We start from the raw sequence: 25702 nt of genomic DNA on the forward strand, positions 1-25702 counted from the left end.
GACATTGATGCACGGCTGGAGAGAACTCCAGTGAAGGTGCGGCACGTAGATGCACACATGGCCAAGAGCAGAGCCACTGAGGAACACCAACACAACCAGCAGGCAGACCAAGCCGCTAAGATTTCTCAAGTTGATGCAAACTCTGATCTTGACCTTGATTGGAAACACCGAGGTGAGCTGTTCTTAGCTCGGTGGGCCCATGACTCATAGAATCATGGAATCATATAATCAGCCAGGTTGGAAGAGACCTCCAAGATCATCCAGTCCAACCTAGCACCCATCCCTATCCAATCAACTAGACCGTGGCACTAAGTGCCTCATCCAGTCTTTGCTTGAAGACCCTCAGGGACGGTGCCTCCACCACCTCCCTGGGCAGCCCATTCCAATAGGAAATCACTCTCTCTGTGAAGAACTTCTTCCTAATATCCAGCCTATACCTACCCTGGCACAACTTGAGACTGTGTCCCCTTGTTCTGTTGCTGGTTGTCTGGGAGAGGAGGCCACCCCCCACCTGGCTACAACCTCCCTTCAGGTAGTTGTAGACAGTAATAAGATCACCCCTGAGCCTCCTTTTCTCCAGGCTAAACAGGCCCAGCTCCCTCAACCTCTCCTCATAGGATTTGTGCTCCAGGCCCCTCACCAGCTTTGTTGCCCTTCTCTGGACATGTTCCAGCACCTCAACATCTCTCTTGTATTGAGGGGCCCAGAACTGGACACAGTACTCAAGGTGTGGCCTAACCAGTGCTGAGTACAGGGCAAGAATAACCTCCCTTGACCTACTGGCCACACTGTTCCTGATACAGGCCAGGATGGCATTGGCTCTCTTGGCCACCTGGGCACACTGCTGGCTCATCTTCAGCTTACTGTCTATCAGTACCCCCAGGCAGAGATGGAACATACCGATGGGCTCGCGATAGGTCAATTGACTTGTCCATGGACGCTATCACCCAAGTCATCTATGACTGTGACATTTGTGCTGCTATTAAGCAGGCTAAGCAAATCAAGCTCTTATGGTATGGTGAGAGATGGTCAAAGTACAAGTATGGTGAAGCCTGGCAGATTGACTACATCACTTTATCTCCATCTCGTTCTGGCAAGCAGTATGTGCTGACAATGGTAGAGGCCAGCACCAGATGGCTGGAAACCTATCCAGTTCCACATGCTACTGCACGTAACACCATTCTTGGCTTGGAGAGACAAATCATGTGGAGACATGGAACTCCAGAGAGAATCGAGTCAGACAATGGTACTCATTTCAAGAACAATCTTGTGAAAAACTGGTCCCAAGAGCATGGTATTGAGTGGATCTACCACTTACCTTACTATGCACCAGCTTCAGAAAAGATGATTTGCTGAAAACTATCCTAAAATCCATGGGTAGTGGAACTTTGAACACTGGGACAAACATTTAGCAGAAGCTACCTGGTTGGTAAATAGTGGAGATTCTATAAACAGAGCAGGACTTTTACAGTCAGATTTGTTATAAACAGTAGATGGTGATGAAGTTAGAACATAGCAATGAAAAAAAAAACCTCTTAAGATGTTTACTCATTCTCAATTTTTTGAGGTTTATGAGCATTTGAGAAGTTCTGTAAATTAAGCTTTCCTAAGAAAGACTAGATAAGAGTAAGGAAGCTGTGAATTGGTAATATTTGAGAATGTTTCCTGCCTGTCTCCTTAAAAAAAATGAATACCAGTATTACTTTTTTTACAATTTTTTTACAGTTTTGCAATTGTTTAAGACTAAAAACAGGTAAAAATTAGAGATTTTGTCTGAAATAGTGTTTTAGAGGCAGTTAATGCTATGCAATTGCCTAGTATTGTAATGTTGTTTTGTAGACAAAGGTCTGTGTATTTTTCTGTGAAAACTTCTCTAGCAGAGTAAATTGATGTTTGTTTTGTTTTCCTTGAGGGTCCTTATATTGAACACCCTCAGGCAGTTTATTACATTTTTTTTTCTTGAAAAGCCTAGAGAGTAAATGGTGTCCTATGGGTATTAACCAGAAGAAATACAGCAAATTAGTACTATTCATTATGGAGTTGAAACCACAGCAAACAAAGCTTGTAAGAATAAGACTTTAAGACTACTGTTAAAGAGTATTGGCAAACGAAAATTAATATCAGATACTTCCATGCCAGTAATAGATTATGTGAAGTATGACCTCTCTTTTACAGAAATACTGCAACTATATTTTGCATTATTTTTAGTACTAGAATCACTTAGTTTTGAGCAAAATAATATATTTCATGACATCCCTTTGAAATGAAGTTTCACAGATATAGCCTGTCCCTATTATTAAGGGACATTGCTCATTTGTGAATTCAAGGGCTATTACTGTTGTGATTATTAACATCAGTGTAAAAGACACAAGTATAGCCAATAGTATGGAACTGTACATAAAAAACATCCATGTCATGGTTAATACTTGCTTTGGTTAACATTTTCATTGAGTTATCATTATAGGGTTTCTTTTTCAGTCTCCCAGTTTGGCTACCATGAAAACAGATGACAAATGTTAGGAACTGTTCTATAGCTGTGTTGTTTATTTAAAACAATTCTACAAAATCCTGTTTCCTGAAATGCAGCAAGAATAAAAATGGACAGAAACCCAGCTGACCTATGCCAGTGGTCAGTGATTTAGAAGGTCAGTCTATTTGTTACCTCATAGGATCATGTCTACAGAAGAGTCGTCTTCTTTCTCCTTCTGCCACAACTTGAATGTAACTCAGTATTCTAGCTGCTCCATCTGTGAGATTGAAAAGCCCCTTGGTGCCTATCGTAGCTTTGCTTTATTATGTCATTAGATTCATGGCCACAATATCTGTTGCTGAAGTGCCATTCTTTTTTGAGCATGGAACATGTGCTTTAAAAACCTGTTCTTTTTAATTGCCCAGGCTATACTGATGGCAGCATTGTGCTGTTTCAGTAAGATGGAAGATTTCTTTGTTAAAGCATTAGAGAGGGGAAACAAAATATAGCTAGATTGCATGAATTTTAATGTATGTATGTTAAGCCATCACTATATTCCTGTCTGAAATGATCTGTTCTCAGATTGTTCCTGCTCATGTTTTGGCCATCTGTGAGAGACTACTTTCAGAGAATTTGTAAACCATGTCTTTCTTTTCTTAATTTGCCAATGGGACATGCATTCCTTTTCTGGATGAATTAATGTTTGCTGAAGTTCTTCCTATTTCTACTTTCACATCTGATTTCAGATGCTGGAGTGAGAGTAGCCACAATTTTATTATCCAAATAAATATTCCTCTGTTCATTGTGGGAACAGTTTCCAACAGTAATTCTAACATCCATATCTCACTTCAAAGAGGTTTTTAAATAGAATCATAGAATGGTTTAGATTGGAAGGGACCTCAAAGATCATCCAGTTCCAACCCCCTGCCATAGGCAGGGACACCTGTCACTAGAACAGGTCACTCAAGGCATCATCCAACCTGACCTTGAACACCTCCAGGGAGGGAGCAGCCACAACCTCCCTGCACAACTCGTTCCAGAGGCTCACCACACTCACTGTAAAAAAAATCTTCCTAACATCTAGTTTAAATCTCCCCTCTTCAGTTTAAACCCATTACTCCTTATCCTGTTATTACAAGACCTTGTAAGTAGTCCCTCCCTAGCCTTCTTGTAGGCCTCCTTCAGATACAGGAAGGCTTCCCTCAAAGCCATCTCTTCTCCAGGCTGAGGAGCCCCAACCCTCATATCCTGTCCTCAGGAGATGTGCTTCAGCCCCCTGATCATCTTCAGACCCCCCTCTGGACTCGCTCCAGACTATGATGGAAACACTTATGAAAATGTGTCTGGGTGTTTCTTGGGCTGTATAATACTTCTCTGTTTGTTTTATTCCTTATTAGATGTAATAGTAATGCTGTAGTTGTAAAGTTACAGTGGAAGGATTGCTCATTCACTGCAAATGTCTGGGTTTTAAGGTTGTGTATGTTTAGATGAAATATGCAGAATGTTAGGGGTTGGAAGGGACCTCCAGAGATCGAGTGCAACCCCCTGCCAAACCAAGATTGTAATCTAGTGCAGGTCACACAGGAATGCATCTAGATGGGTCTTGAAAGTCTCCAGAGGAGAACTTCATTTGCTTCAAGTCTTTCAAAAGTAATACCATAAATGGAGTTCAGTCCATAATGTGTCTGTTGCTTCAAATTTCAGGCTACTTGCTCAAATTCTAGATTCTAGTTCGAAAACCCTGTTTCCTCCTCTTCCTCCTGTCATGACTTCTAAACTGTGGAAGCTGCTTTCCAGTTTGGGGCTGATGAGATGACTCGGGTTTTGGTCTTGCCATTTTAACAAGGTTTAACTGATTATATTTAAGTGATGTTGGACTATATCCTGTTGTGCCCTTCTGTTTCCATGTCTCCAACAATTCACGTTTATGGCAGGGTTTTCCACAGTACCAAGATCAATCTTGTATTTTTAATTACAAAATGTGTGTTCTATGCTTAACTTTATGTCTTTTTCTAGTGTTATTAGATCTAATATCCTTTTTTTGGTGTATATTCAAAATGTTACTGTGCAACCTGTTGCCTTCCTAGCAAAATGTTTTTCTACTGCAAGGATTTATGCATGTCAAATAAATCCTCTACCCTCATGAAATGTGCTTATCAGCTTAGCTCCTTAAATGCTTGTTCCTTAGAATGTAGGAGTTTTACTTTGTTGAGTTTTTTTCTGTGTAGTATATAGTGTTTGTTGATTTTATTTATGAAAACAAAAGCTCTTTGGCGTACTTTCTTCATTAGCTCAGCATCAATTTTTCCTCTCTAGAACAAAGATCAGATGCTAGTCTGTACCAGAGCTGTTGGGGAAGACATTGTCCCATTATCTGTGGTATTAATTTTGTCCTCCACTCTACTTGGACAAGGTCTTGCTAGTCTTTGCTCAGCAGGTCTCTTTCTACAGAAAAAGGATAAATCTGATGTGTAACTGTGAATGGATTATGTGAAGCTATCTTGCTGAGGTGACAAGTCTGCACTTCTCTGTGATGAAGGCAGAGATACTGATGAGGTAACTGCAGCATCTACCACTTTCTCTAAATTAAGTCCCCACAGGAGGACTCAAAAAAATTGGGCAACACGGTACTGCAGTGAAAGAGAGGAAGAAGTTTCAGCCATTTTTGGTGGCCTCCTGAAATCACACTAATCCTTATCCAAAAGCTTTGAATATTGTAGCTCCCAGTATATGTTGCTCTTGATGCTTCTTTATGCTTGTATTGCTTCAGTCAGATGATACCAGTAAATACTAAATGCTGTGTATCATCTCTGGTTTGCTAACAGAAAATTTTGGATACAGAACTTTTTTGTTCTTTTCTTCCCCCTGCCCCTCCCCATTTAAAACAATATTTTGCATTTAGAGAATAAGCACTTAAATATTACCATACCAGTTGAATTTTCTCCTAGACTTGCATATTGTTTCTCATTTAAAAGACAGGAATCAAATTGATGCATTACTTCAGTATATCAGACTTGTACTCATTTTCAGATTCCTCTATAGACGTTACTCAGACCTTCATTTTATCTAACTATTCTCTCTCTCCTTTTGCTTTTGTTTTGCCTGATTTCTGTGTGTAATTTTCATACTTATGTTCCATGTCTGTTGGTGAAACTTCAACTCTCTTGCACGGGCAGAACTTGCAGTGTTAAAACTTTCTCATAAGTGTGCATTCAAGTGGTCAGTGTATTTGTTTGTAATGTTTGTATTTCCCCTTACTTACACATATTAACATCTGCATTTGCTTGTTTTCTGATTTGCTACTTTCTCTGCTTACAGGATTGGTTTGATATCAGCATATTCTTGGTCTTTTGATTTCCTCTTGAGTCCATCATTGGCCTTCATAATGCTTAAGTTAGCATTTGTGTTTTAAAATGTAAATTTAAAATGGTAATTTTGGGGCCTCATTGTTTGGGTCCTCAGCATCTGAACTCTGAAATGTTGAAGGGTGAAGTGCCTCTAAGTTCTGAAAATCAAACCTTTCAAAAGTGTTTCAGGAAAAGTGTGCAAAATAACTATATGGTTTTGAAATTATTTCAGGGTTGTCTTGAATCTCCTGAAAGTCATCTTGAAAGACTCCACAGACGTAACTGACTTCTGTTTTATCTTAGCTTTCCTCCAGCTGTTTCCTTGCCTTTTTGTTTTAATTGTTTGATCTCTGACTTTCTGATATGCCCTTACTTTTCATTCTGCAAAGGTACCAGAGTCCTTTTGGATTATTTATTAGGCTTTATTATCAGCAAAATTGATTTCATCCCATTAACTATTGAAACTGTAAGAGTTGCCTATACTGTAATGCAAGGAGGTGAATAGAATCATCTTCCAATAATAGATACTCAGTACATTTGAAGGAATTTGTAGAAGTTTGGCAAGTATGCATTAGTGAAGTCTTTCAAATGTTTTAGTAGTGATGGATTGACTCCTCTGGAGCCTTGACTTGCATATCATACACTGCTTTTATAAAGGTGCTTTCTCAATCAAATGTGTGATAACTGCAGTGGCTTTTTTTTTGCAGAAAATGAGACCTGTCACCTCAGAGGGATGACTTCTCTATGTCAGGGCAAAGTATATACCAAGAAATTAGGAAGTTTAAAGTGTATTAGGCAAAAATGCCTCTCTCAGTCACTTCTGTAGCAACCTCTGCATATATAAAAGGATTTGAATGGAACTATTTCACTAAGTGAATTAGTTGGGGCAATTAATGAGGCAGGAATTATATAAGTATGTAGTTATTTTTATTTCCAAAAAGCCCCACCCACAAACTGTATGCAAACTGGTTAAATTTGGGTTCTAATTCAGTCAGGAAAATCATAGAATCAACCAGCTTGGAAGAGACTTCCAAGGTCATCCAGTCCAACCTAGCACCCAACCCTATCCAGTCACCTAGGCCATAGCACCGAGTGCTTCATCCAGGCTTTTCTTGAACACCTCCAGGGATGGTGCCCCCACCACCTCCCTGGGCAGCCCATTCCAATGGGAAATCACTCTCTCTGTGAAAAATTTCCTCCTAACATCCAGCCTATACCTCCCCTGGCACCACTTGAGACTGTGTCCCCTTGTTCTATTGCTGGTTGCCTGGGAGAAGAGGCCAACCCCCACCTGGCTACAACCTCCCTTCAGGTAGTTGTAGACAGCAATGAGGTCCCCCCTGAGCCTTCTCTTCTCCAGGCTAAACAGGCCCAGCTCCCTCAACCTCTCCTCATAGGGTTTGTGCTCCAGGCCCCTCACCAGCTTTGTTGCCCTTCTCTGGGCATGTTCCAGCACCTCAACATCTCTCTTGAATTGAGGGGCCCAGAACTGGACACAGTACTCAAGGTGTGGCCTGACCAGTGCTGAGTACAGGGCAAGAATAACCTCCCTCGTCCTACTGGCCACACTGTTCACAAACCTCCACAAGGATGCTTACGGGCAGTGTTAGTAATTTAGGAGAATCAGAAAGTTGGAAAAGGTTAAGCCACAAAATAGCCTTGCCCCACTTATAAATAAAGGCAGCCTAGAGCCCTAGGGAAAGGCTGATGTACTCGTGATGGTGCAGTAGAATTTGGAGATAGTCCCTTGGCTCCTTGGCGGCAGTGTCAGGAACTGCACATTATAACCCAGTCATGGATCAACGCAGCACTGAGCCTCATGGCGACAAACCTGCCCGAGTCAAAGTGCCTGCAGACATCTTCCTCAGAGGAACTCTTGTGAAGCAGCACTGCCTTAGCAGTGCTGGGAAAAGTTGAACTGCTCCACTTATTGCTATGAACAGAGGCAGTTTATGGCAGAGGAAGGTCCTTCCAGCAGGAAGGCAGGATGCAGTGCTCCGAAAGCAGGACCTGCTTGCTTTCTCAGCAGCCTTCTTCAAGGTCTGCCCAGTGTGGCAACTCGGCACCCAGTGTGTCCAGTTGCCATGTATATAGAATCATAGAAGGGTTTCGATTAGAAGGGACCTCAAAGATCATCCAGTTCCAACCCCCTGCCATAGGCTGAGACACCTGCTACTAGAACAGGTTGCTCAAGGCCTCATCCAACCTGGCCTTCAACACCTCCAGGGAGGGAACATCCACAGCCTCCCTGCACAACCCATTCCAGCGTCTCACCACCCTCACTGTAAAGAACCCTTTCTTAACATCTAGTTTCAATCTCCACTCTTACAGTTTAATCCTATTACTCCTCATTCTGCCTTTACAAGGCCTTGTAGATAGTCCCTCCCCAGCCTTCTCGTAGGCCCCCTTCAGACACAGGAAGGCCACTATAAGGTCTCCTCGAAGCCTTCTCCTCTCCAGGCTGAAGAGCTCCATCTCTTGTATGCTGGGGCAATTCGCTTTTCTCCATTCAAGCCTGCATGGGTGGGGGAAGCAGCTTCTCGCCTACTTCTCCTCCCATTCCAAGCCTCAGGAGTAGGGAAAACAGTTTGGTGCCTCATTCAAACCTCTGGAGATGGGGGTGGGGAGTGCCCTGCCACACTAAAGTCTGTCTTCATTAATAAGAACAGCAAAAGGACATACAAATATGTGGAAATGTTTTCCTTTGTAGGACACTTCTTTGATTTTTAAGGAAGAAAAATGCTACTCATCATTTTGATTTTTGTGTAAACCCATAGGGTTTTGATGTGATGTTAGTGTGATGGGTCAGAGCTGTGCTCAGCAAGATACAGTGTTAGAACTCTTACATAAGCTCTGTGTAATGTGATGGAAAACTCTTTACAATACTCTACATTGTTTATGTCTTTGTTTACAGCATGGGATTTTATGATATGGAAATTAGTATGATTTATTGCTTCATTGATTACATAGGATCAATACAAAACATTTATCTGGAAGTGTATTACCTTTATATCTAATAGAGAATATAGACAGTATGAATTGGAAGAAGCACATTTCTCTAATTTGCAGGTCACCTTGATTTGTGTCACCCTAAATAAATCTATTCTACAGGGCTACTTGCAGGTAAAAAGCAGTGAAGAACTTTGTAGTCATTTCCAGAGTATTTTTTGTTTAAGATTCTTTGGTGTTTAGAAAAAAAAAAGATGTGCATATAATCTAAGTTTAATGTGAATATTTTTATTTTTCTTAAAGGAATTGCCTACAGTTCTACTTATTCATCAGATAGCTGGGCATGAAGGTGCATGGACAATATTACCATTAATGAGAGAGTAAGTGTAATGAATGGCAGTTATTTTCAGAGTTTTTGTAACCAGGAATGTGAATCATAATTACTCAGACTGCTTTTTTTTCAGAAGCAAAGTTTTTGAATGAAAGTTGCAACCTTTTCACTTTCTTAGTCTACCTTTTTTGGAGGTGGGGCAGGGGCACGGAGAGTTGTTCCAAAGTAATTATCTGTTAAATTTTTAAATCAGAGAAACTACTCTAAATCAGATAAAGTTATTTTAAACAGAAAAACAATAATAATGTAATACAACTGAACAAAGCACTTCTTCAAATTGTTGTGGGTTTAAAAATTATTAGTGAAGTAGATTAGTCAAAAACCAAAACCCAACCAATTTTAAAGTGTACATTTTCCTATTGAGTCCCCACTTCTCACAGTGTAGGATATTTCAAAACTTCTGACCTTTCAAATTGCTTGACTGAATGAAGTGCATAAATAATATTGCAAAAATAGATAATGATGCCTGTTTGAGGCTCCTGTCTCTTGTTTACAGTGTTTCTAAAAGGTAGAATCATAGAATCAACCAGGTCGGAAGAGACCTCCAAGATCATCCAGTCCAACCTAGCACCCAGCCCTAGCCAGTCAACTAGACCATGGCACTAAGTGCCTCATCCAGTCTTTTCTTGAAGACCCCCATGGACGGTGACTCCACCACCTCCCTGGGCAGCCCATTCCAATGGCAAATCACTCTCTCTGTGAAGAACTTCTTCCTAATATCCACCCTATACCTACCTTGACACAACTTGAGACTGTGTCCCCTTGTTCTATTGCTGGTTACCTGGGAGAAGAGGCCACCCCCCACCTGGCTACAATGTCCCTTCAGGTAGTTGTAGACAGTAATAAGATCACCCCTGAGCCTCCTCTTCTCCAGGCTAAACAGGCCCAGCTCCCTCAGCCTCTCCTCATAGGATTTGTGCTCCAGGCCCCTCACCAGCTTCGTTGCCCTTCTCTGGACACGTTCCAGCACCTCAATATCTTTCTTGAATTGAGGGGCCCAGAACTGGACACAGCACTCAAGGTGTGGTCTGACCAGTGCTGAGTACAGGGGAAGAATAACCTTCCTTGTCCTGCTGGCCACACTGTTCCTGATGCAGGCCAGGATGGCATTGGCTCTCTTGGCCACCTGGCCACACTGCTGGCTCATCTTCAGCCTACTATCCACCAGTACCCCCAGGTCCCTTTCCTCCTGGCTGCTCTCCAGCCACTCAGTCCCCAGCCTATAGCGCTGCTTGGGGTTGTTGTGGCCAAAGTGCAGAACCCTGCACTTGGCCTTGTTAAATCTCATCCCATTGGCCTCTGCCCACCCATCCAGCCTGTCCAGGTCCCTCTGCAGGGCTCTCCTACCTTCCAACAGATCAACACCTGCTCCTAGCTTGGTGTCATCTGCAAACTTACTGATGCCTCTTAATGAAAAGGTGTACATTTCTACATCTTTTTAGAAGTTTATATGGCCAGTTTTCATCTTGGTATGGTCAGAGAAGACAGGTAGTCATATATCTCTTCTTGGCTGATGCAGGTAGCTCCAAGGAAGACATTCCACATTTACATGGCAGTTGGTTGCAAACTGTCAGGAAGCCGTAATTCTTGTTTCAAACGGTGGTGCTGAAGGCTTTCCATGCCTAAGTCTTGCATTTGAAATTGATGCCAGAGGCTCTGCAGCCTCTTGAGGTCTAATTTAATATAATTTATTAGGGTTGGTCAGAAGGGTATTGTTTTGGTTTGAGGTTTTTGCATCAGAGTGGATGCAGGAGAGGGTGCATTTCCTTCTGCTTTCTGCACGAGAAAACAGTACTTGTATAGTAGCTGCCTTTGAGATGCATGTGGACTGTGAAAAGAAGCAAAAGGAGAATTTAAATTGAAAAGAACAGTCAGCTTTGGCTTTACTTCTTGACTCTTCTTTTAGTGACCTCTTCTGGATCTTCTTTCAATGTCCTAGTGGTTCCTCTTCTGAATTTTATGTGTCTCAGTGACACAGTTTGCAGATATAGCTCTTAAAAGACAGCAAAGCTGAGAAGCAAAAATACAAGTGCTCATTTGTGTGATAAAGAGGAAGAAAATTCTTCAGAAATCTGAAAGGGGATCTTAAGTAGAGGATTTCCATCTTGAGAATTCTGGAATGTGGATTTCCTTGTGTTTTCTGTTTCACTTGCCACTTTTGGTAGAAAAAAAAGGGTAGTTTAGAAATACAATGTTGTGAGGCTTGTACTGTTCAGTTTTCTGAATGGACAGAAGAGGAGGAAGGGAGATCAGCCAATTCTGCAGCAGCTGATGATGCCTGGCATAGTGATAAAAGATGCATTCTTATCTGAAAATTGCTTTCCTCCATTCTGTGGTTGTCAGCATTTTAAAGGAGGCCTCTAAACTGATCTTGGGCAAAGGTTACTTTGGAGAAAGATACTTCCTTTCAGAAGATGTAAGACATTAATGGATGACTTATGACAGTAACTTTACTGTCTCCAGAAGGCCCAATACATGTCTTCTTAGTAACCATGTTAATTAAGCAGTGATTAAATCTCTTTATAAAATTATTACCCTGAAAATGGATGTTATCTGAGTATCTCCAATGGCTCTGTGCAATCTGAACTCCAAATTTGTGTGCTATGAGGTCTACATAAGACTCTCTGCAAGCCTTAAATACTTAGCCTCAAAATTTCATTCTGTTTGTCCATCAAAAACTAGATGAATAGGGCATTCTTTTTGTCAACTGCATATGCTGTAATCACAAGATGCACTAATTCTTTTAGTGGGGGTCATTCTAATGTTTTCCTCTTGTCCTTCACCCACTTCCCCTGCTTTTGTGTAAATCCACGTATTTCTCCCTTAAAATTATAACTAAATCCTAAAGCATGAGAGAAAAGCCTTTGTTTTTCACAGGACATTGAATACCCTACATACTAAAAAATGTGAGGTTATCTGATACCCATGTTTGATAAGTTTTGAAAGAAACAGCTAGGAAGTGTCTTTCCCAGCTGATTGTATCTTTTCTTGCTTGCCTGACTGGCAAACATGTGCCCAGATCCAAGTAGCCAACAAGTATATGCATTTATGACATAAAAGAATCAATGACTTGGGAGTGCTTCTGTTTTTTATAATTTAGCAGATTAAATATCATAAACAGGATGCACTGAATAAGCATACACCATTGCAAGATGCAGAGGAAAGGTAGTTTTATATGAGGATGACTGTTGTGGTTTAACGCCAGCCAGCAGCTAAGCCCCACACAGCCACTTGCTCGCTCCTTGCTGGTGGCAGGGGGGAGAGAGTCAGAAGGATAAAAAAGAAAACTGTTTCATTATGATAAAGACAGTTTAATAGATAAAGCAAAAGCCACAAGCAAAGCAAAACAAGGAATTAATTCATGAGTTCCTGTTGGCAGGCAGGTGAGTTTTGCCATCTCCAGGAAAGCAGGGCTTCATCATGCATGACCATTACTTGGGAAGACAAACACCAACATCTCCCCTTCTTCCCTCTTTTCACCACTTTTTATGCTGAGCATGACGCCATATGATATGAAATACCACTTTGGTCAGCTGGCATCAGCTGTCCCAGCTGTGTCCCCTCCCAACTTCTTGTATACCCTCAGACCACTCATTGGTGGAGTGGAGTGAGAAGCAGAAAAGGCCTTGAGTCTGCATAAGCCCTGCTCAGTAATAATGAAAACATCCCTGTGTGTTATCATCATAGTTCCCAGCACAAATCCAAGAGGTAGCCCCATGCCATCTACTCTGAAAAAAGCTATCTCAGCCAAAACCAGGACAATGACTTGTCCCAGATGGGAAAAGACTGAAGTACTTTAGTCCCTGGCAACCACCTAATGCTTCTAGCATCTGATTAAAAGACCTGCAGAGACATGTATCATGTGTTCTAGCATAAGTATTTGTCATATGATGGGTTTGATTTTTTTTATTTGATTTGTTTCAGGCTTTTTTGTTTGTTGGGGATTTTTTTGTTTGTTTTGTTTTGCATGTTTGATGGTGGTGTTTTTTGATGTTGTTCTTTAGGGTTTGTTTAGCTCTGTTTTGCTTTTTCATTTTTGTTCCTTTTTTTAGGCAAATGCAGTTCCCTAAAACATGAACAATTTTACTACCCAATTTTGTTGTTTATTTTAATTTCTAATTTTACCAGTAGACAGTGCTGAAGAGGAATAAATCTGTGATGTTTATAGGTGCTAGTTTTCTTACCCCTCTCTTCTGATGACTTAATTAAATCAGGTAGAAGTTCTGCAAAGGAAACTGAACAAATAAAGATTGTTGTTTTGTTTTTTCTGTTACAATGTCATGAATTAATATGTCTTTGTTTTGTTAAGTAGTGAAATAATTAAACTGGGAGTAGTAGAAAAGTAAGGAATCTTGCATTGAGATTAGTGTCAGCTAATTAGCATCAGGAAGGCAGAGGAGTCCTTTCATTTTGTGTAGTTTCACAGTACTGGAATAGCTGATGAAGTTTTTAGGTTGGGGATGATCAGTGTCAAACAGCTGTGAGAAAACCTGTCATTAGGCATTGTCATGATTGTCAGTGGTGTTAGATGCTCCACAGTGGGGCTCCTTGGAAGAAAGTTAAGATACAGAGGGGAAGGTAACTGCTTTCTAGAAACTTCTGAATTCATAGGTGGCTAGTAGACCTGTAGTACCTCAGCATTTCTGAGTGAATATTATATGTATGTATCTCTATTCCCTTTTTCTGGAATAACTGGTGGTATATAAACAGATAGCAGCAGAAGCATTATCCTTTATCCATCTTCTGTCAACCTTTGATGCATAATTCAAGTTACTAGTAAAAGTTTCAGTTTCTGTGTCTGTGTAAATGAATAATGGATGACAAAGTACCTGTATGTGGCAAATGTGGATTGTAGCTCTTGTTCTGTTCATAAGCTAGTTTATTAGTGAAATGTTAATTTCTTTTGTTAGATTCTCTGTTACCTATAGTGGGAACTCCTCATGGATTTTCTTCTGTGAAGAAGATACAAGAGTACAAGTTGTAAAGCTGCTAGAAGCACTTGGAAGATTTGACGTGTCTAAGGTGAAATAAAAATTTAGATGTTTAACTCTCCATTAAATGTGCTTGAATAGATTTTTATATGAAATGTGGAATCATTTTAAGTATAAAATTATATACACAGACTTTTAGAATTCCCAGTTGCAGAATAGTTTCTGCAGCCTAAAACTTAATTTTATAACACTGCCTAGGTTACTTAGAGCTCCAAACACTGGAAAAGATGTATCCAAATAGCTTAAAATAGCGGGCTAGATTGCTGTTGCTGAGGCTGACTTGAGTGTAAGCAAGTATTTAACAAGAAGCAGTATGAGTGCCTCTCTAGCTGCTGAAGAACTGTTAGAATTGAGCAGAGGAAAGATTCCTTCTGTGGATAGCCTGAAAATGATGTAGCATTAGTAAAAAGAGGAATGTAGTGTGTCGTATGGTCCTCCCTCCCCATTTTCCTGGCTGTAATCCGTTTCGATTATCATCACTGATGTTAGTTTGACTGGCTGTCTCTGATCTAACACAGGAGGTTATTTTATTTTCATTCTGTTTCTAAACTGTCTTGGAGATAGGACAGGGCTTTTTTTATCTGCGGGAAAAGAAACACCATCCAAAGACTGGCGGGACAAAAGAAAATAGTCACCAAGGAACAAAATAAATTTGGCAATGCAACTAACACAAAATGTGTTAGTATTTAGAATTGTCAGTGTTCAGAAAAATGTCCAGCTTGATGTTCTTACATTGTCTGGAATAAAAGAAACAAAAACCTCCTGTATGAACTATGTTTTGTACCTTTATTGTTACTTTGACCACATATTGAACTCAGCTTCAGGTCTCACTTTAGTCTGTTTAGTCCTTTTGCAAGCACATGGCCGTGTCATGATTGGTAATAAAGATTATTCAAATAGTAATAAAGATAATTCAAAGATCTAACATTTTTAAACACTCAGCCTTCAAAACGTCTGAATGAATATAGTCATGCCTTAGCAATATCCATTTATTTCTGTTTCAGAAACACCTACTCCTAATTGATGCTCTCAGAGACATAATTTTTTTTTCTAGGTGCCACTCTTAGGCCAGTTTGAACCTCTTCTTTTGCATTACATGTAAAGTCTATTACAATAACAAATTGTCTTCCAACCTGCATTAAAAGGAAAAGAAGTTTTGCTTTTCTACATAGTAATCACCATCTTAGTGTAAGAGTCCATAACTGATTCCTTCATATACAGTAGTCATCAGGCACAGAATTTGAGTGAGGTCATTCATTATTCATTTTAAAATGCCAGCAGTCTGCATATTGAAAAGCTGGTATACATTAATCATAATGAAAGGCATGCAAGGGGCATGTGAATGGTGAGTGAATCTGCATCTTTTTAATCTGGGTTTGTAGAGATTCGTAATAGAATTGTTGAGAGTGATGTGAATGTAATATTGAGTGAGAACTGAAGTGTGAAAGCATCCTACAGGACTGTGGAGAAAGTTTTAAGAGAATGACCTGCACTGAAAACTGGGGACATTGGCTGCAGTAAAACTCAAAACCAGTCAGGAATATCTCATTTATGTAAAAGACCTCAAAACAAGCACTGAGGTCTGAATTGTATCTGAACATCAAGAAATACATAACTTTTTACTGTTGTTGTGGTTTGAGGAGGGCCCAGGGTTCTAAAAAACTACTGAGACCAATATCTGTCTTAAAGTCCTGGACCATCGACTAGACAGGTGGCCCTGCTGGAGCAGGGGTATTTAGAGCAGGTGATCCCAAAAAGTCCCTTCCAACCTGAACTCATCTGTATTTCAACAGCATATTGATTCAACCTGTGCTCCCATGACGGGAGGCAGAAGCAAGGTTAAACCAAATGGTGTGTGCCCCTCCTCTTCCAGTCATTCTAACAGGATGATAGACTGCAGCCCCAAAGAATCCAGATGCCTATGCTGAAGTTTGAAAATACAGTGTGTATTTGAATGCAGAGAACTGCCTTTAGTTTGATTTCTTATGGAATGCCATTTTTGTCTGGATTAGTGTGAACAATACACTTCCCTTGTTTTTGTTTTCAGGTTTGCTTTATGCAGCGTGAATGCAGTTATCATCTTCACTAAAGTGATGCTGTAGATGAACAACATTGTTTCCTATATTCCTTTACAGGAGTGGTTTTTAGGTAAAGCATTATATGATGAAGAATCTACAATAATCCACCATTATGCCTTTGCTGAAAATCCTACAGCCTTTAAATTTCCAGATTTTGCTGCTGGTTGGGCACTCAGCATTCCACTTGTTAACAAGTAAGAATTTAATTTTTGATCACTTGTATTTGTTGTAATTAAGCCTGTTTAATTCATACCATTTTTTCCAGATGCTATAAGTATTATTTAAACAAGTTGTGCTTGTCATATGGTTTTATCTTTTGTTTTTTATAGAAGGTGTTCCTGCAGTACTGTTAAAGGTCTTGTTGCAGATTCTGTAGATACACAAACTCAAATTCTAATTTTGAACTGTGTTTGAACTGAAGCTGCTGATTGCAGCTTAGCTGTGGCACAAACAGCTGAGAAAGTACTGATGGATTTGACTGCAGAGCCTATACTGAGCTTTTGCGGCTGCCACTTATGTTATCAGCATTCATGCCAATACTTTACTTTGAGAATCTAAAATGATGAGCAAGACATTCAGCCAGGCAGAGCTAGCTCTGTGGATGCCTATGCAGACTTGTGCTCCCACTGTAAACCAACCCAGAAAATAGTGCTTTGATTAAATTACATTTATTCCTTATTCTACGTGTTCCAAACAAAATCACTGTAAGCAGCACATAAGAATTCATTAGTAAGCAAGGGCATGGAAAGAGATTTGTGTGTATATGATTTCTTCTGCTTCTCTTTTCCTATGTGAAAGTTAATGTCATGCAAGCTATTTAATAGTTACCCAATACTAGTCATTTAACTAGCTCAGTGCCAAGGGACATTGTAGCCAGGTGGGGGTTGGCCTCTTCTCCCAGGCAACCAGCAATAGAACAAGGGGACACAGTCTCAAGTTGTGCCGGGGAAAGTATAGGCTGGATGTTAGGAGGAAGCTCTTCACAGAGAGAGTGATTTGCTATTGGAATGGGCTGCCCAGGGAGGTGGTGGAGGCACCATCCCTTGAGGTGTTGAAGAAAAGCCTGGATGAGGCACGTGGTGCCATGGTCTAGGTGACTGGATAGGGTTGAGTGCTAGGCTGGACTGGATGATCTTGGAGGTCTCTTCCAACCTGGTTGATTCTATGATGATTCTATTCTCCCCTATACAGCAATTTTACTCCTGCATCTTAGAGTGGTTGCATTTCCCTCTAGAAGTCTTGCCTATCCTATAGAGAGATTTATTTCAGATTAGAGGCTTAATTTTTAAATTATATTTGAAAAGTTCTTAGATTTCTGAAGTTGAAGGCAGCTCATTGTAGCAAGGACTGACATTTTCATAAATTGAAAGTACTGTGCTTTGGAATGCACAATAAGAGGCCATTGTCTGAAGCATCTCTGTTTGAGATGCTGATCAATATTCTGTTTGAGATGCTGATCAATATTAAGCTTCAAACTGCTGCATTTAATCTGGAGAAAATGTTTTGCCAGACTCCATCTACTTCAGATGAGAGTTTTCTGGAAGAAGCTACTGAAAAGTAATGCTAACATCATCACACTGTGCTCAGTTGGAAAAAAAAGGTGTGATAAAGGCATGTAAGTTTCTTCTTGGGGCAACAAATAGAGAAGTGTCATTTACTTATTTTTTCTTCCTCTTTTAAGATGATCAGTAATGTCAGCCACACTTTGCTGCAGACACTATTGACTGATTTTGATTTTAAGACACTATTGACTGATTTTGGTTTTAAGTAATTTGTGGTTTTGAGTAAATTTCTTCATCTCTAATTATATAGGCTTGCAAAGAAGTTGAAAAGTGAACCACTCAAGTCAGACTTTACAATAGATTTAAAACATGAGGTAAGCAGTCATGTGATGAAAGAGGAAATTGTCTCAAGTCTGTCTTTTTGGATGGTTATAAATGATAATGGAAGTAGATCTTTCACAGACATGGCTAAAAAGTTTGATGGCAATAATATGTTTGATTTCTTTCCCTTTGTTTAGAGTATTGTACTACTTTATTAATTCATTCTGTGCTTGAAATATAAAATTGTATGTTTACTATATACATGGTTGTGTACATTAAGGTGTCTTCTAAGGCTTGGTCTTTAAAGAAGGAGAAAGACTTCCAATTCATGAAACATAAGCTGACACAGCTAGTAGCTCAGATGTAGTCAGCATCACTTACTTTTTAAGTCAAAACCTTATCAGCTGAATATGATGGAGTTTGCATTAAATAGTCTGAGGAATCTGACTGTTGTGTGAACAGTCAACCCTGCAGCTTGCAGCATGGCAGTCTGGATTCTTTTTTTATCTCTAGTTTGCAACTGTTTTAGAAGGTAGTTATGAGTTCTTTCAGTGTATGAGTCAGTCCAGTGAAAGGAGCATGAGAGCAATGTGATGATCTGAAAGAATATTCATGCTACTTTTTCTGAAGCTTTTTTTTCCCCCTGCCTTTAGAATATTTATACTGTCACCAAAGAAAACTACTGAACTAGGGTGGAAGGGGAGGACTAATCTGGAATAAGTTTACTGATTTGAGCCTGAAATTATGAGTGATGTTGAATTTGTTTTAATTTTTTAAAACTAGAGAAAGTCAGCTATAAATTGTAGTACTGGATCAGAGGGGAAAAAACCCACAAAACAAAGAAAAAAAACCCCACCACAAATACCTTTTTAAAGCTACTGCTGCTGTTCCAGATCTGTATTCTGTAATGGTTATAAACTTCCTCATTTCCAACATAAGTCTACAGGATATTTATAGAGTATACATTGGTAGCATATTTAAATGAATATGGGTTTGTGCCATCACTGTTCTTTCACATAGTTTCCCATTATTTCTCAAACACAATTGGACCCCTTTCAGCTTTCCCTGTTGCTACATGAAGCAAGTCAACTGCTGTTCCTTTCCCCTTGTTATTTTTTCTAAATACAAGACCTTGGGCTTCACACTGTTGACTCTTCTTCTAGTAAATTACCTCAAAATCATTCTCAGTATTCAGCTCTGGGACCTCAGCAGTGACAAAGCCTCTGAATGTAGTGTCATAAAAACAATAATAAATCATTAGCAGACATTCCTTTTATGTGCCACAGATTGCTTAATGAAAACCAGTTGATCACTCAACAGGCAAAATTGCTTCCATCTACTTCTTATTCTGTTAGTGGTTCTTTGCATATGTTTCATTTCAGATTTATTGCCATTGATAACCTACTTCAGCCCTGTAGTCATTCTTTCTGCACAGCCTGGTGTCTCCCTAGAGACAGTTCCATTCCTCCACATTTATTTTATGAATTACCATCCTCTCCTTTTTATCTCTACATCGTTTTTGTGAGAGTCAAGATTGACACAAATCAAGGGATATAACCTGTAGTCCTTAATGGTTGTGTGCAATGTCTAAATTCATGAAGGATGATAAAAATTTTAAGAAATGTTTTAATGTTACAGAGTTCTACTAAAACATGTTGTGATGGTTTGGGGGTTACCCCGCCCCCCCACACTTTGTATTTGCCCCAGCTAACTCAGACGGACCCTGGGAATATAGATGAAGCAATTTATTTACAGCTAGCAGAATTTACAAGCAGCTATTTACAATATATACAGTTATATACAGTTATATACAGAAATATACAAAGGATAAACAATACAAAAGCACAACTCCCCTCCCAGAAACCTGAGTCCCCAGGAGGGGCTCTCAAACCACCCCAACACCTCCCCCGGCCCTCTCAACCTTACCCCAGTTCTCAGGAAGAAGAGAGGTGCAGCCAAGAGGTTAGGGAGCAAGGTTAGTGGGAGCAGGGTTAATGAGATGTGACCAGGTCTGAAGGCAAAGGCAGAAAAGAAAGACAAAATGGAGAAAGTTTACTTCTTCTTCCCAGAGTTCTCAGCGTAACTGTGAGAGAAGTTGACATCAATTGTTTTCATTTCACTGCCTGTTATCTAGTTCTTTTACCAAAACATTCCAGCTTGCTTCAAACTAGCACACATGTCTCTAGTATTTGGTATTTTAATGTGCTCTTTATCAGTTTTTTTCACCCTAATACTCACCAGATCTCTATGCTACATCCATATGTCTTCAATGTTACATCCATTAACATTTATATCACTTTCCATCTGGAAGGCCTGTCTTCCCGTACCGGTATGGTAAGAGGTTTTTGTCATGCTGCTGCTCATTGTTTTTTAGGCTTCTGTAATTGAACAATGCACAGCACGGTCCCTGATGCTTATTCATAACTGGAAGTGACTAACAGAGTTTTTGTATATCTAACATTAGATTCAAACTAGAAGCTAAGAGCATTTTCCATCTTTTAGTTGTAAATCCATTTCCATCGTTTTAGGAACAGTCTGTCATCTAAACAACTGAAAATGACATTCTGACCTCACTTCTGAAATACGTTTGGCTTCACACCATTCTAAGGCTTTCTGTTGAAGATTTCATTATCTATTGGGAAATTAGGAACTGTCATAAATAATTCATGTTAAGTTATGGTTGTTAGATATTCTTTGTGCTGCAGGAGCATTGCTTCTTTGTTGATTCCTGTGGCAGACGTTCGTTCAGAGTTACTGAATTCTAAACAAATACAATCTTGCCAAAATGTATTGAAAGCTCTTTAGAAATCCCATCCCTTCCTCTTCTACAAGGCGGGGTTAAGAACCACTTACGTGCTGTACTGTGAATGTGGTGACAAGGCAAAAAGCTAACCTTGGAGATCTGTATGTGTTTGTATTCTATTCATTATCACAAGTGTGTTTGTGTTAAATGTCACACATACTTTCTTCCCTAGAGAGTGGTCCTTCCCTTTAGTACTTTGTTGAACTCATCTGCAATGCAAAGATGATGTGTGTTTTCACAGCAGTTGCACAGTGCAGTTGCTCACAAAAGGCTGACTGATGCCCGAGCAGCAATCTGCCCTTCCCACCCAACTTTCCACAGTTTATATACTGAGCATGATGTTCTGTGATGTGGAATATCCCTTTGGCTAGTTCAGGTCAGCTGTCCTGGCCGTGTTGCCACCCAACTTGTGCACCTGCTTACTTGCAGTGTTGGAAAATGGAAAGCCCTTAACTTAGGATAAGCACTGCTTATCAACAACCAAACCATCAATGTATTAGCAACATTATTCTCATAGTAAATCCAAATCACAGCACTGTACCAGCTACGAGGGAGAAAATTACCTCTATCTCAACTGAAAACACAACAAGGAGCATTACTAAACCAGCAAATAAATTGACCACTTAATAATGAATAGGCTACAAGAAAGTAGAAAGCAAGCTACAAAACTTGCAATGAAAGAACCTTCAGCTGAGTTCAAGTGGTTTAGCAAGTCACTGTCAGCAGTATTGGTGAGCATGTTGGTACTCACAGCTCCCACTTACATACATTTGCTCAATTACAAGGAAAAATACATTAATGCAAAATTGTTAGTGCAAACTAGATGTTTTTACTTTGCAGCTGAAGCAGACTGAGAGTGCATGTGTAGTTAGGACAGCCCAGCTACAGCCAGTAACTTGATTTAAAAGTCATCAATTAATTGTGTTTTGATATGCAGCTATGCCTTCATTGAAATTCAAATCTGGAAGCTTAGGTTTCAAAAATATGCTTGTGTTCTCAAGCCTGTCCCCTTGGTCTGTAATACACTGACACTTCTGTTTTGTTCTGAGTTCCAGAAGTTGCTGTCTGCAGGTTGTTGGGGTTTTCTGAAGATGTTGAAACATGAGTGTGTTGGGCAGGAAAATAATAAGCTTACAAGTCTTTCACTGGTTTGATGACTTGGGCTTGTCCACACCATACTTAATGCTCTGGGTTTATGCTGAGTTCTTGCTGAACACTGGGCAGAAGGAACTACTGTGCCCTCTTAATAGCTTAACAATCGCATTATTTGCTAAAAGAGGAGCTGCATTCTGACCCTGGAAGGTTTTAAAGCTGATAGTACCTAAGTTGGCATAAAAAGTGAGAAAAAGGCAAATTTTCATTGCCTTTAGTGTGTGTTGAGTCTCATCCTATATTCCAAGCACTTAACTTCCCTTTTCTATGCACAAGTTATTGGAATATGTGTAAATAACATGGTAAAGAGCAGCTAGAACCCAAGACATATTTTCCTCCTGTGGAGGAGTTTGTTTGCCTTTGTGCAGTAGTTCCCTGCACTACATCTTTTTGTTGGTTCCATGAATCTTACTTTTTGTACAACAACTCAGTTTCTTGAGGTAACATGGAGTGTCTCTTTCCCAGTACAGGTATGGTTCATTGATGTAGGCACTCTTGAAAACCAGAAGCTTTAACTTTTGAGTTAGGCAGAGGCAAACTTAGATTTGAGATCTCCTAAATCATGAGTATATGCTCAAACAAACAGTTCTTGTTCAAAGGTGCTTTCATATCTTTGGCCTGTCCTCAAGAGAGACTAAGGAGTATTTGGAATTGGAAATACATAGTAGGGCAGCTGGGAAGGGATGGGTCCACATATTACTGAGATACTGTTTTCTCCTTTTTTTTTGTTAAGAACTTTGTTTCTATGAGTTTCCAAATAGTTTTATGTGAAATGATGTTAATTTTTTAGCAGTTCTGAGGTAGGAACCCAGCATATAACTTAAATGTCCTGAGTACTTAGTCTAGTGAAATTATAAGCATTGTAGAAGTATTGCAGTAGAAATGTTGGGCAAGTCTAAGCGTTCTTGATATGCAGTACAGATGATTTTGGTTTTTGTAATATGAATTTACTGTAGATACAAAGGGGTGGGGTATTTTTTTTCCATACAGCACCATTTTGCTTCTACCCTTTTTTTCACTAAATTTTGTCTGGCTTCTTTTTCAATGTTGCATTTAAAATGGACAAGACTCTACTGTAAGATACCATTTTCTGTTATATTATTCTTCATGGTATTTTATAGCTTCTCAGAGTTTCATGACTGAGTTTGAGCATTTAAAATTGGACCTATTTTGAAAGGCTGAAAATTTCCACACAGAATGAAGCAAGCCTAGCTATTTCAAATTATCAACATAATTTGGAAAGAGAATGCAGTAAGGACTTCTGTTTATTTTAAAAGATGTGAATAATCATTCTACCATTTCTTATTGAAGTTAAAGATGAGCTATTTTGATGTGCTTAAATATATGAAACTAATTGTAGCTCTGTGAAATTTCTATGTCTGTAGAATTTTTTTTGCAGCAAAAAACCCCTTCATCTTCGCTCTAGAAATGTGAGCAAGAAATAAAGTGTGCAGCTCGTTAATCAGCTCAGAGACAAATCTACAACATCTCAGTTTTCCCCTTAAGTTTGTCTTGTGATACAATTTTTGTGTATGCCCTGAGAATTCACTACAGATATGATTTTTCTGTTTTGATAGATTGCCCTCTATATTTGGCAGAAAGGGGAAGGACCACATCTTACTCCAGTGCCTGAGTTCTGCACAGACGATGTAAACTCATACAAGACTGACCATTGTGCAACAACATTCAGGAATTTTCTACCACTTTGTGTAAGTACCATACTTTAAATACCTGTTTCTGTAGATACAGGGACATTCACAGCCTAGTAAGTGTTAACAGGCAGAGCCTGTAATTTAAACATCAATTTTTGTTCTGCTCATACAGGGCGAGCCAGTGAAAAAGGAAGATGTTTATGTTGCTGTAAAAACATGTCGGAAATTTCATGGTGACAGAAGTAAGTTGTTTGGTCAAGGTAGTGCTATGCAATATAGTTTATGAAATAAATGTTTAAAAGTCAAGCTGATACATGTCCTCTGTGTAGCTCTTGGGATTAAATGTTTGCACTGTCAAACATGAAAGCTTCAGAACTGTAAGCAGCTTATTCTTCAGGTAGTATTTTTTTGCTATTCAGAGTTCTTCAGGAGTTTGCAAAACATTTAACATTGTGGTCAGTTGTTCATTTCTAGTAACTGCCTGGCAAAAACCTTGAACTTGAATGTCTGAATTTAAAATATACATGAGGTTAGCTTATATTGTTATCATTTGGAGCTATTTTAGTGTTAATAGTACAACAACTCTTAATGTCCTTCAGCGTGATTCCTTCTGCTAATCAGTTCACTTCTGTTCCCTGTACTGGCAATGACAGTTATGGAGCTATATGGTGGCTGAGAAATCTGAACAAGAGGAGGGGGTCTCTTCCCTCCTTCCTTTTACCCTGCCCTCTCCTCCAGTGAAAGGTTGAGCAGCTTGTGTTGTCATACTGCTGTTGTCATCACCCTGTGCACACGTGTTTCATAATGCTTGAAATGGGAGATTCTGTCTCTTGGAAAAAATCTGATCCTCTGTACTACATTATCGAAGCCATGGCCCAGATCAAGAGTCTCCCACATGTGCAGCACTCTTGTGTGTTTCATCTGGAAATATGTAGTGTTCCATAAATAGCAGTAGTCACCATGAAAATATGACTGTGATGTCCCTGGTGAAAAATACAAACAAAAAGACCTAGCATAGCCCAACAAGATACATCCAGTGAGTGTTAACTTCTTTCTCAGAGGCACAGAAAGTAAAGACGGAGCAATAGTCAGCATCAGCTAATACACTGTCAGGCTCAGCTAACTTGAGAGTGATCCAGTGTGTATAGAACTTGGAAAGAAAAATTGCACTGATAGAGCAGAAGACACTCTTCCTACTTGATGCCACCTACCAGTCCATTTGAGTTTAGTTTTAGACAGTCTGCCAATAAGGAAATGCAGGAATGAATTTATTTCCAGGAATGTACTTGACTTCTGTGTGCCCGTGAATACTTCAGGTACATAATATTGTCAGCATTCAGCTTAATTTAATCATAAACATAACTTGAAGTGATGGTTATAGGCAAAAAAAAATAATGGCTAATAATTGTAACAATTTTTGCAGTGTTTTGCCACAGCTGATGAGAAGATGTAGATAACATCTGTTTTCTTAATTAAATCTCTCTTTACTGAGGCACTGAAAACTGTAGGTTCTATCATTTCTAAATTTGGACTATTTTCCAGTTGGTGGGAGTTTTTTCTTCAAAATAAGATTAATGGATTTATTTTTCCTTAAAGTTACTGCACATTTTTATCACCTAATTCGGCTATCTTTAAAGTAGCTTTTGACAAAACAAAATTGACTGTCCTGTAATTTGAGTTCACTGAAGAGTTCTTCTTTCTGGATCCATATCTATTTTCTTACATCAAAATTAAAACTAAAATCCAAACAAACATAGAAAGATAAGAATATATGGCTTCAAAAAGGTAACATAAACATCCTTCAAGAAACACCTGTTGAAGATTGAGGAAAATTCTTGAACTTTCCTCACAGCTTCCAGTGTTATGCAATAGAGGAAAATCTTACTCAAGATTTTGAAAGATTAATGGATGCCAGCTTCAGAGAGCTCTTTTTACCTGGTAAGTCATTTTTTATTGTATGCCAAAAACTACATTAATGCAACGTTAAAGCTTAGAATTCGATGTGTAAAAGGAGCTAAATTTTACTTCAGAATTCACTTCTCCTTA

General features: G+C 39.4%; 1 protein-coding gene across 2 annotated transcripts in view; it reads left to right on the plus strand.

Annotated features, from left to right (window-relative positions):
* The window catches only part of B3GLCT (beta 3-glucosyltransferase), a 67873-nt gene that overhangs the window by 24873 nt on the left and 17298 nt on the right, over positions 1–25702 (plus strand). For both annotated transcript variants that reach the window (XM_064172745.1, XM_064172754.1), the window contains exons 5-10: positions 9070–9146; positions 14068–14179; positions 16284–16420; positions 18039–18102; positions 23582–23713; positions 23829–23898. In XM_064172745.1, the coding sequence (XP_064028815.1) occupies positions 9070–9146; positions 14068–14179; positions 16284–16420; positions 18039–18102; positions 23582–23713; positions 23829–23898 (592 nt within the window). The remainder of the gene's footprint in view (positions 1–9069; positions 9147–14067; positions 14180–16283; positions 16421–18038; positions 18103–23581; positions 23714–23828; positions 23899–25702) is intronic.

This window comes from Pogoniulus pusillus, chromosome 3 (genome assembly GCF_015220805.1).
Source record: "Pogoniulus pusillus isolate bPogPus1 chromosome 3, bPogPus1.pri, whole genome shotgun sequence".
NCBI classification, from domain to species: Eukaryota; Metazoa; Chordata; class Aves; order Piciformes; family Lybiidae; genus Pogoniulus; species Pogoniulus pusillus.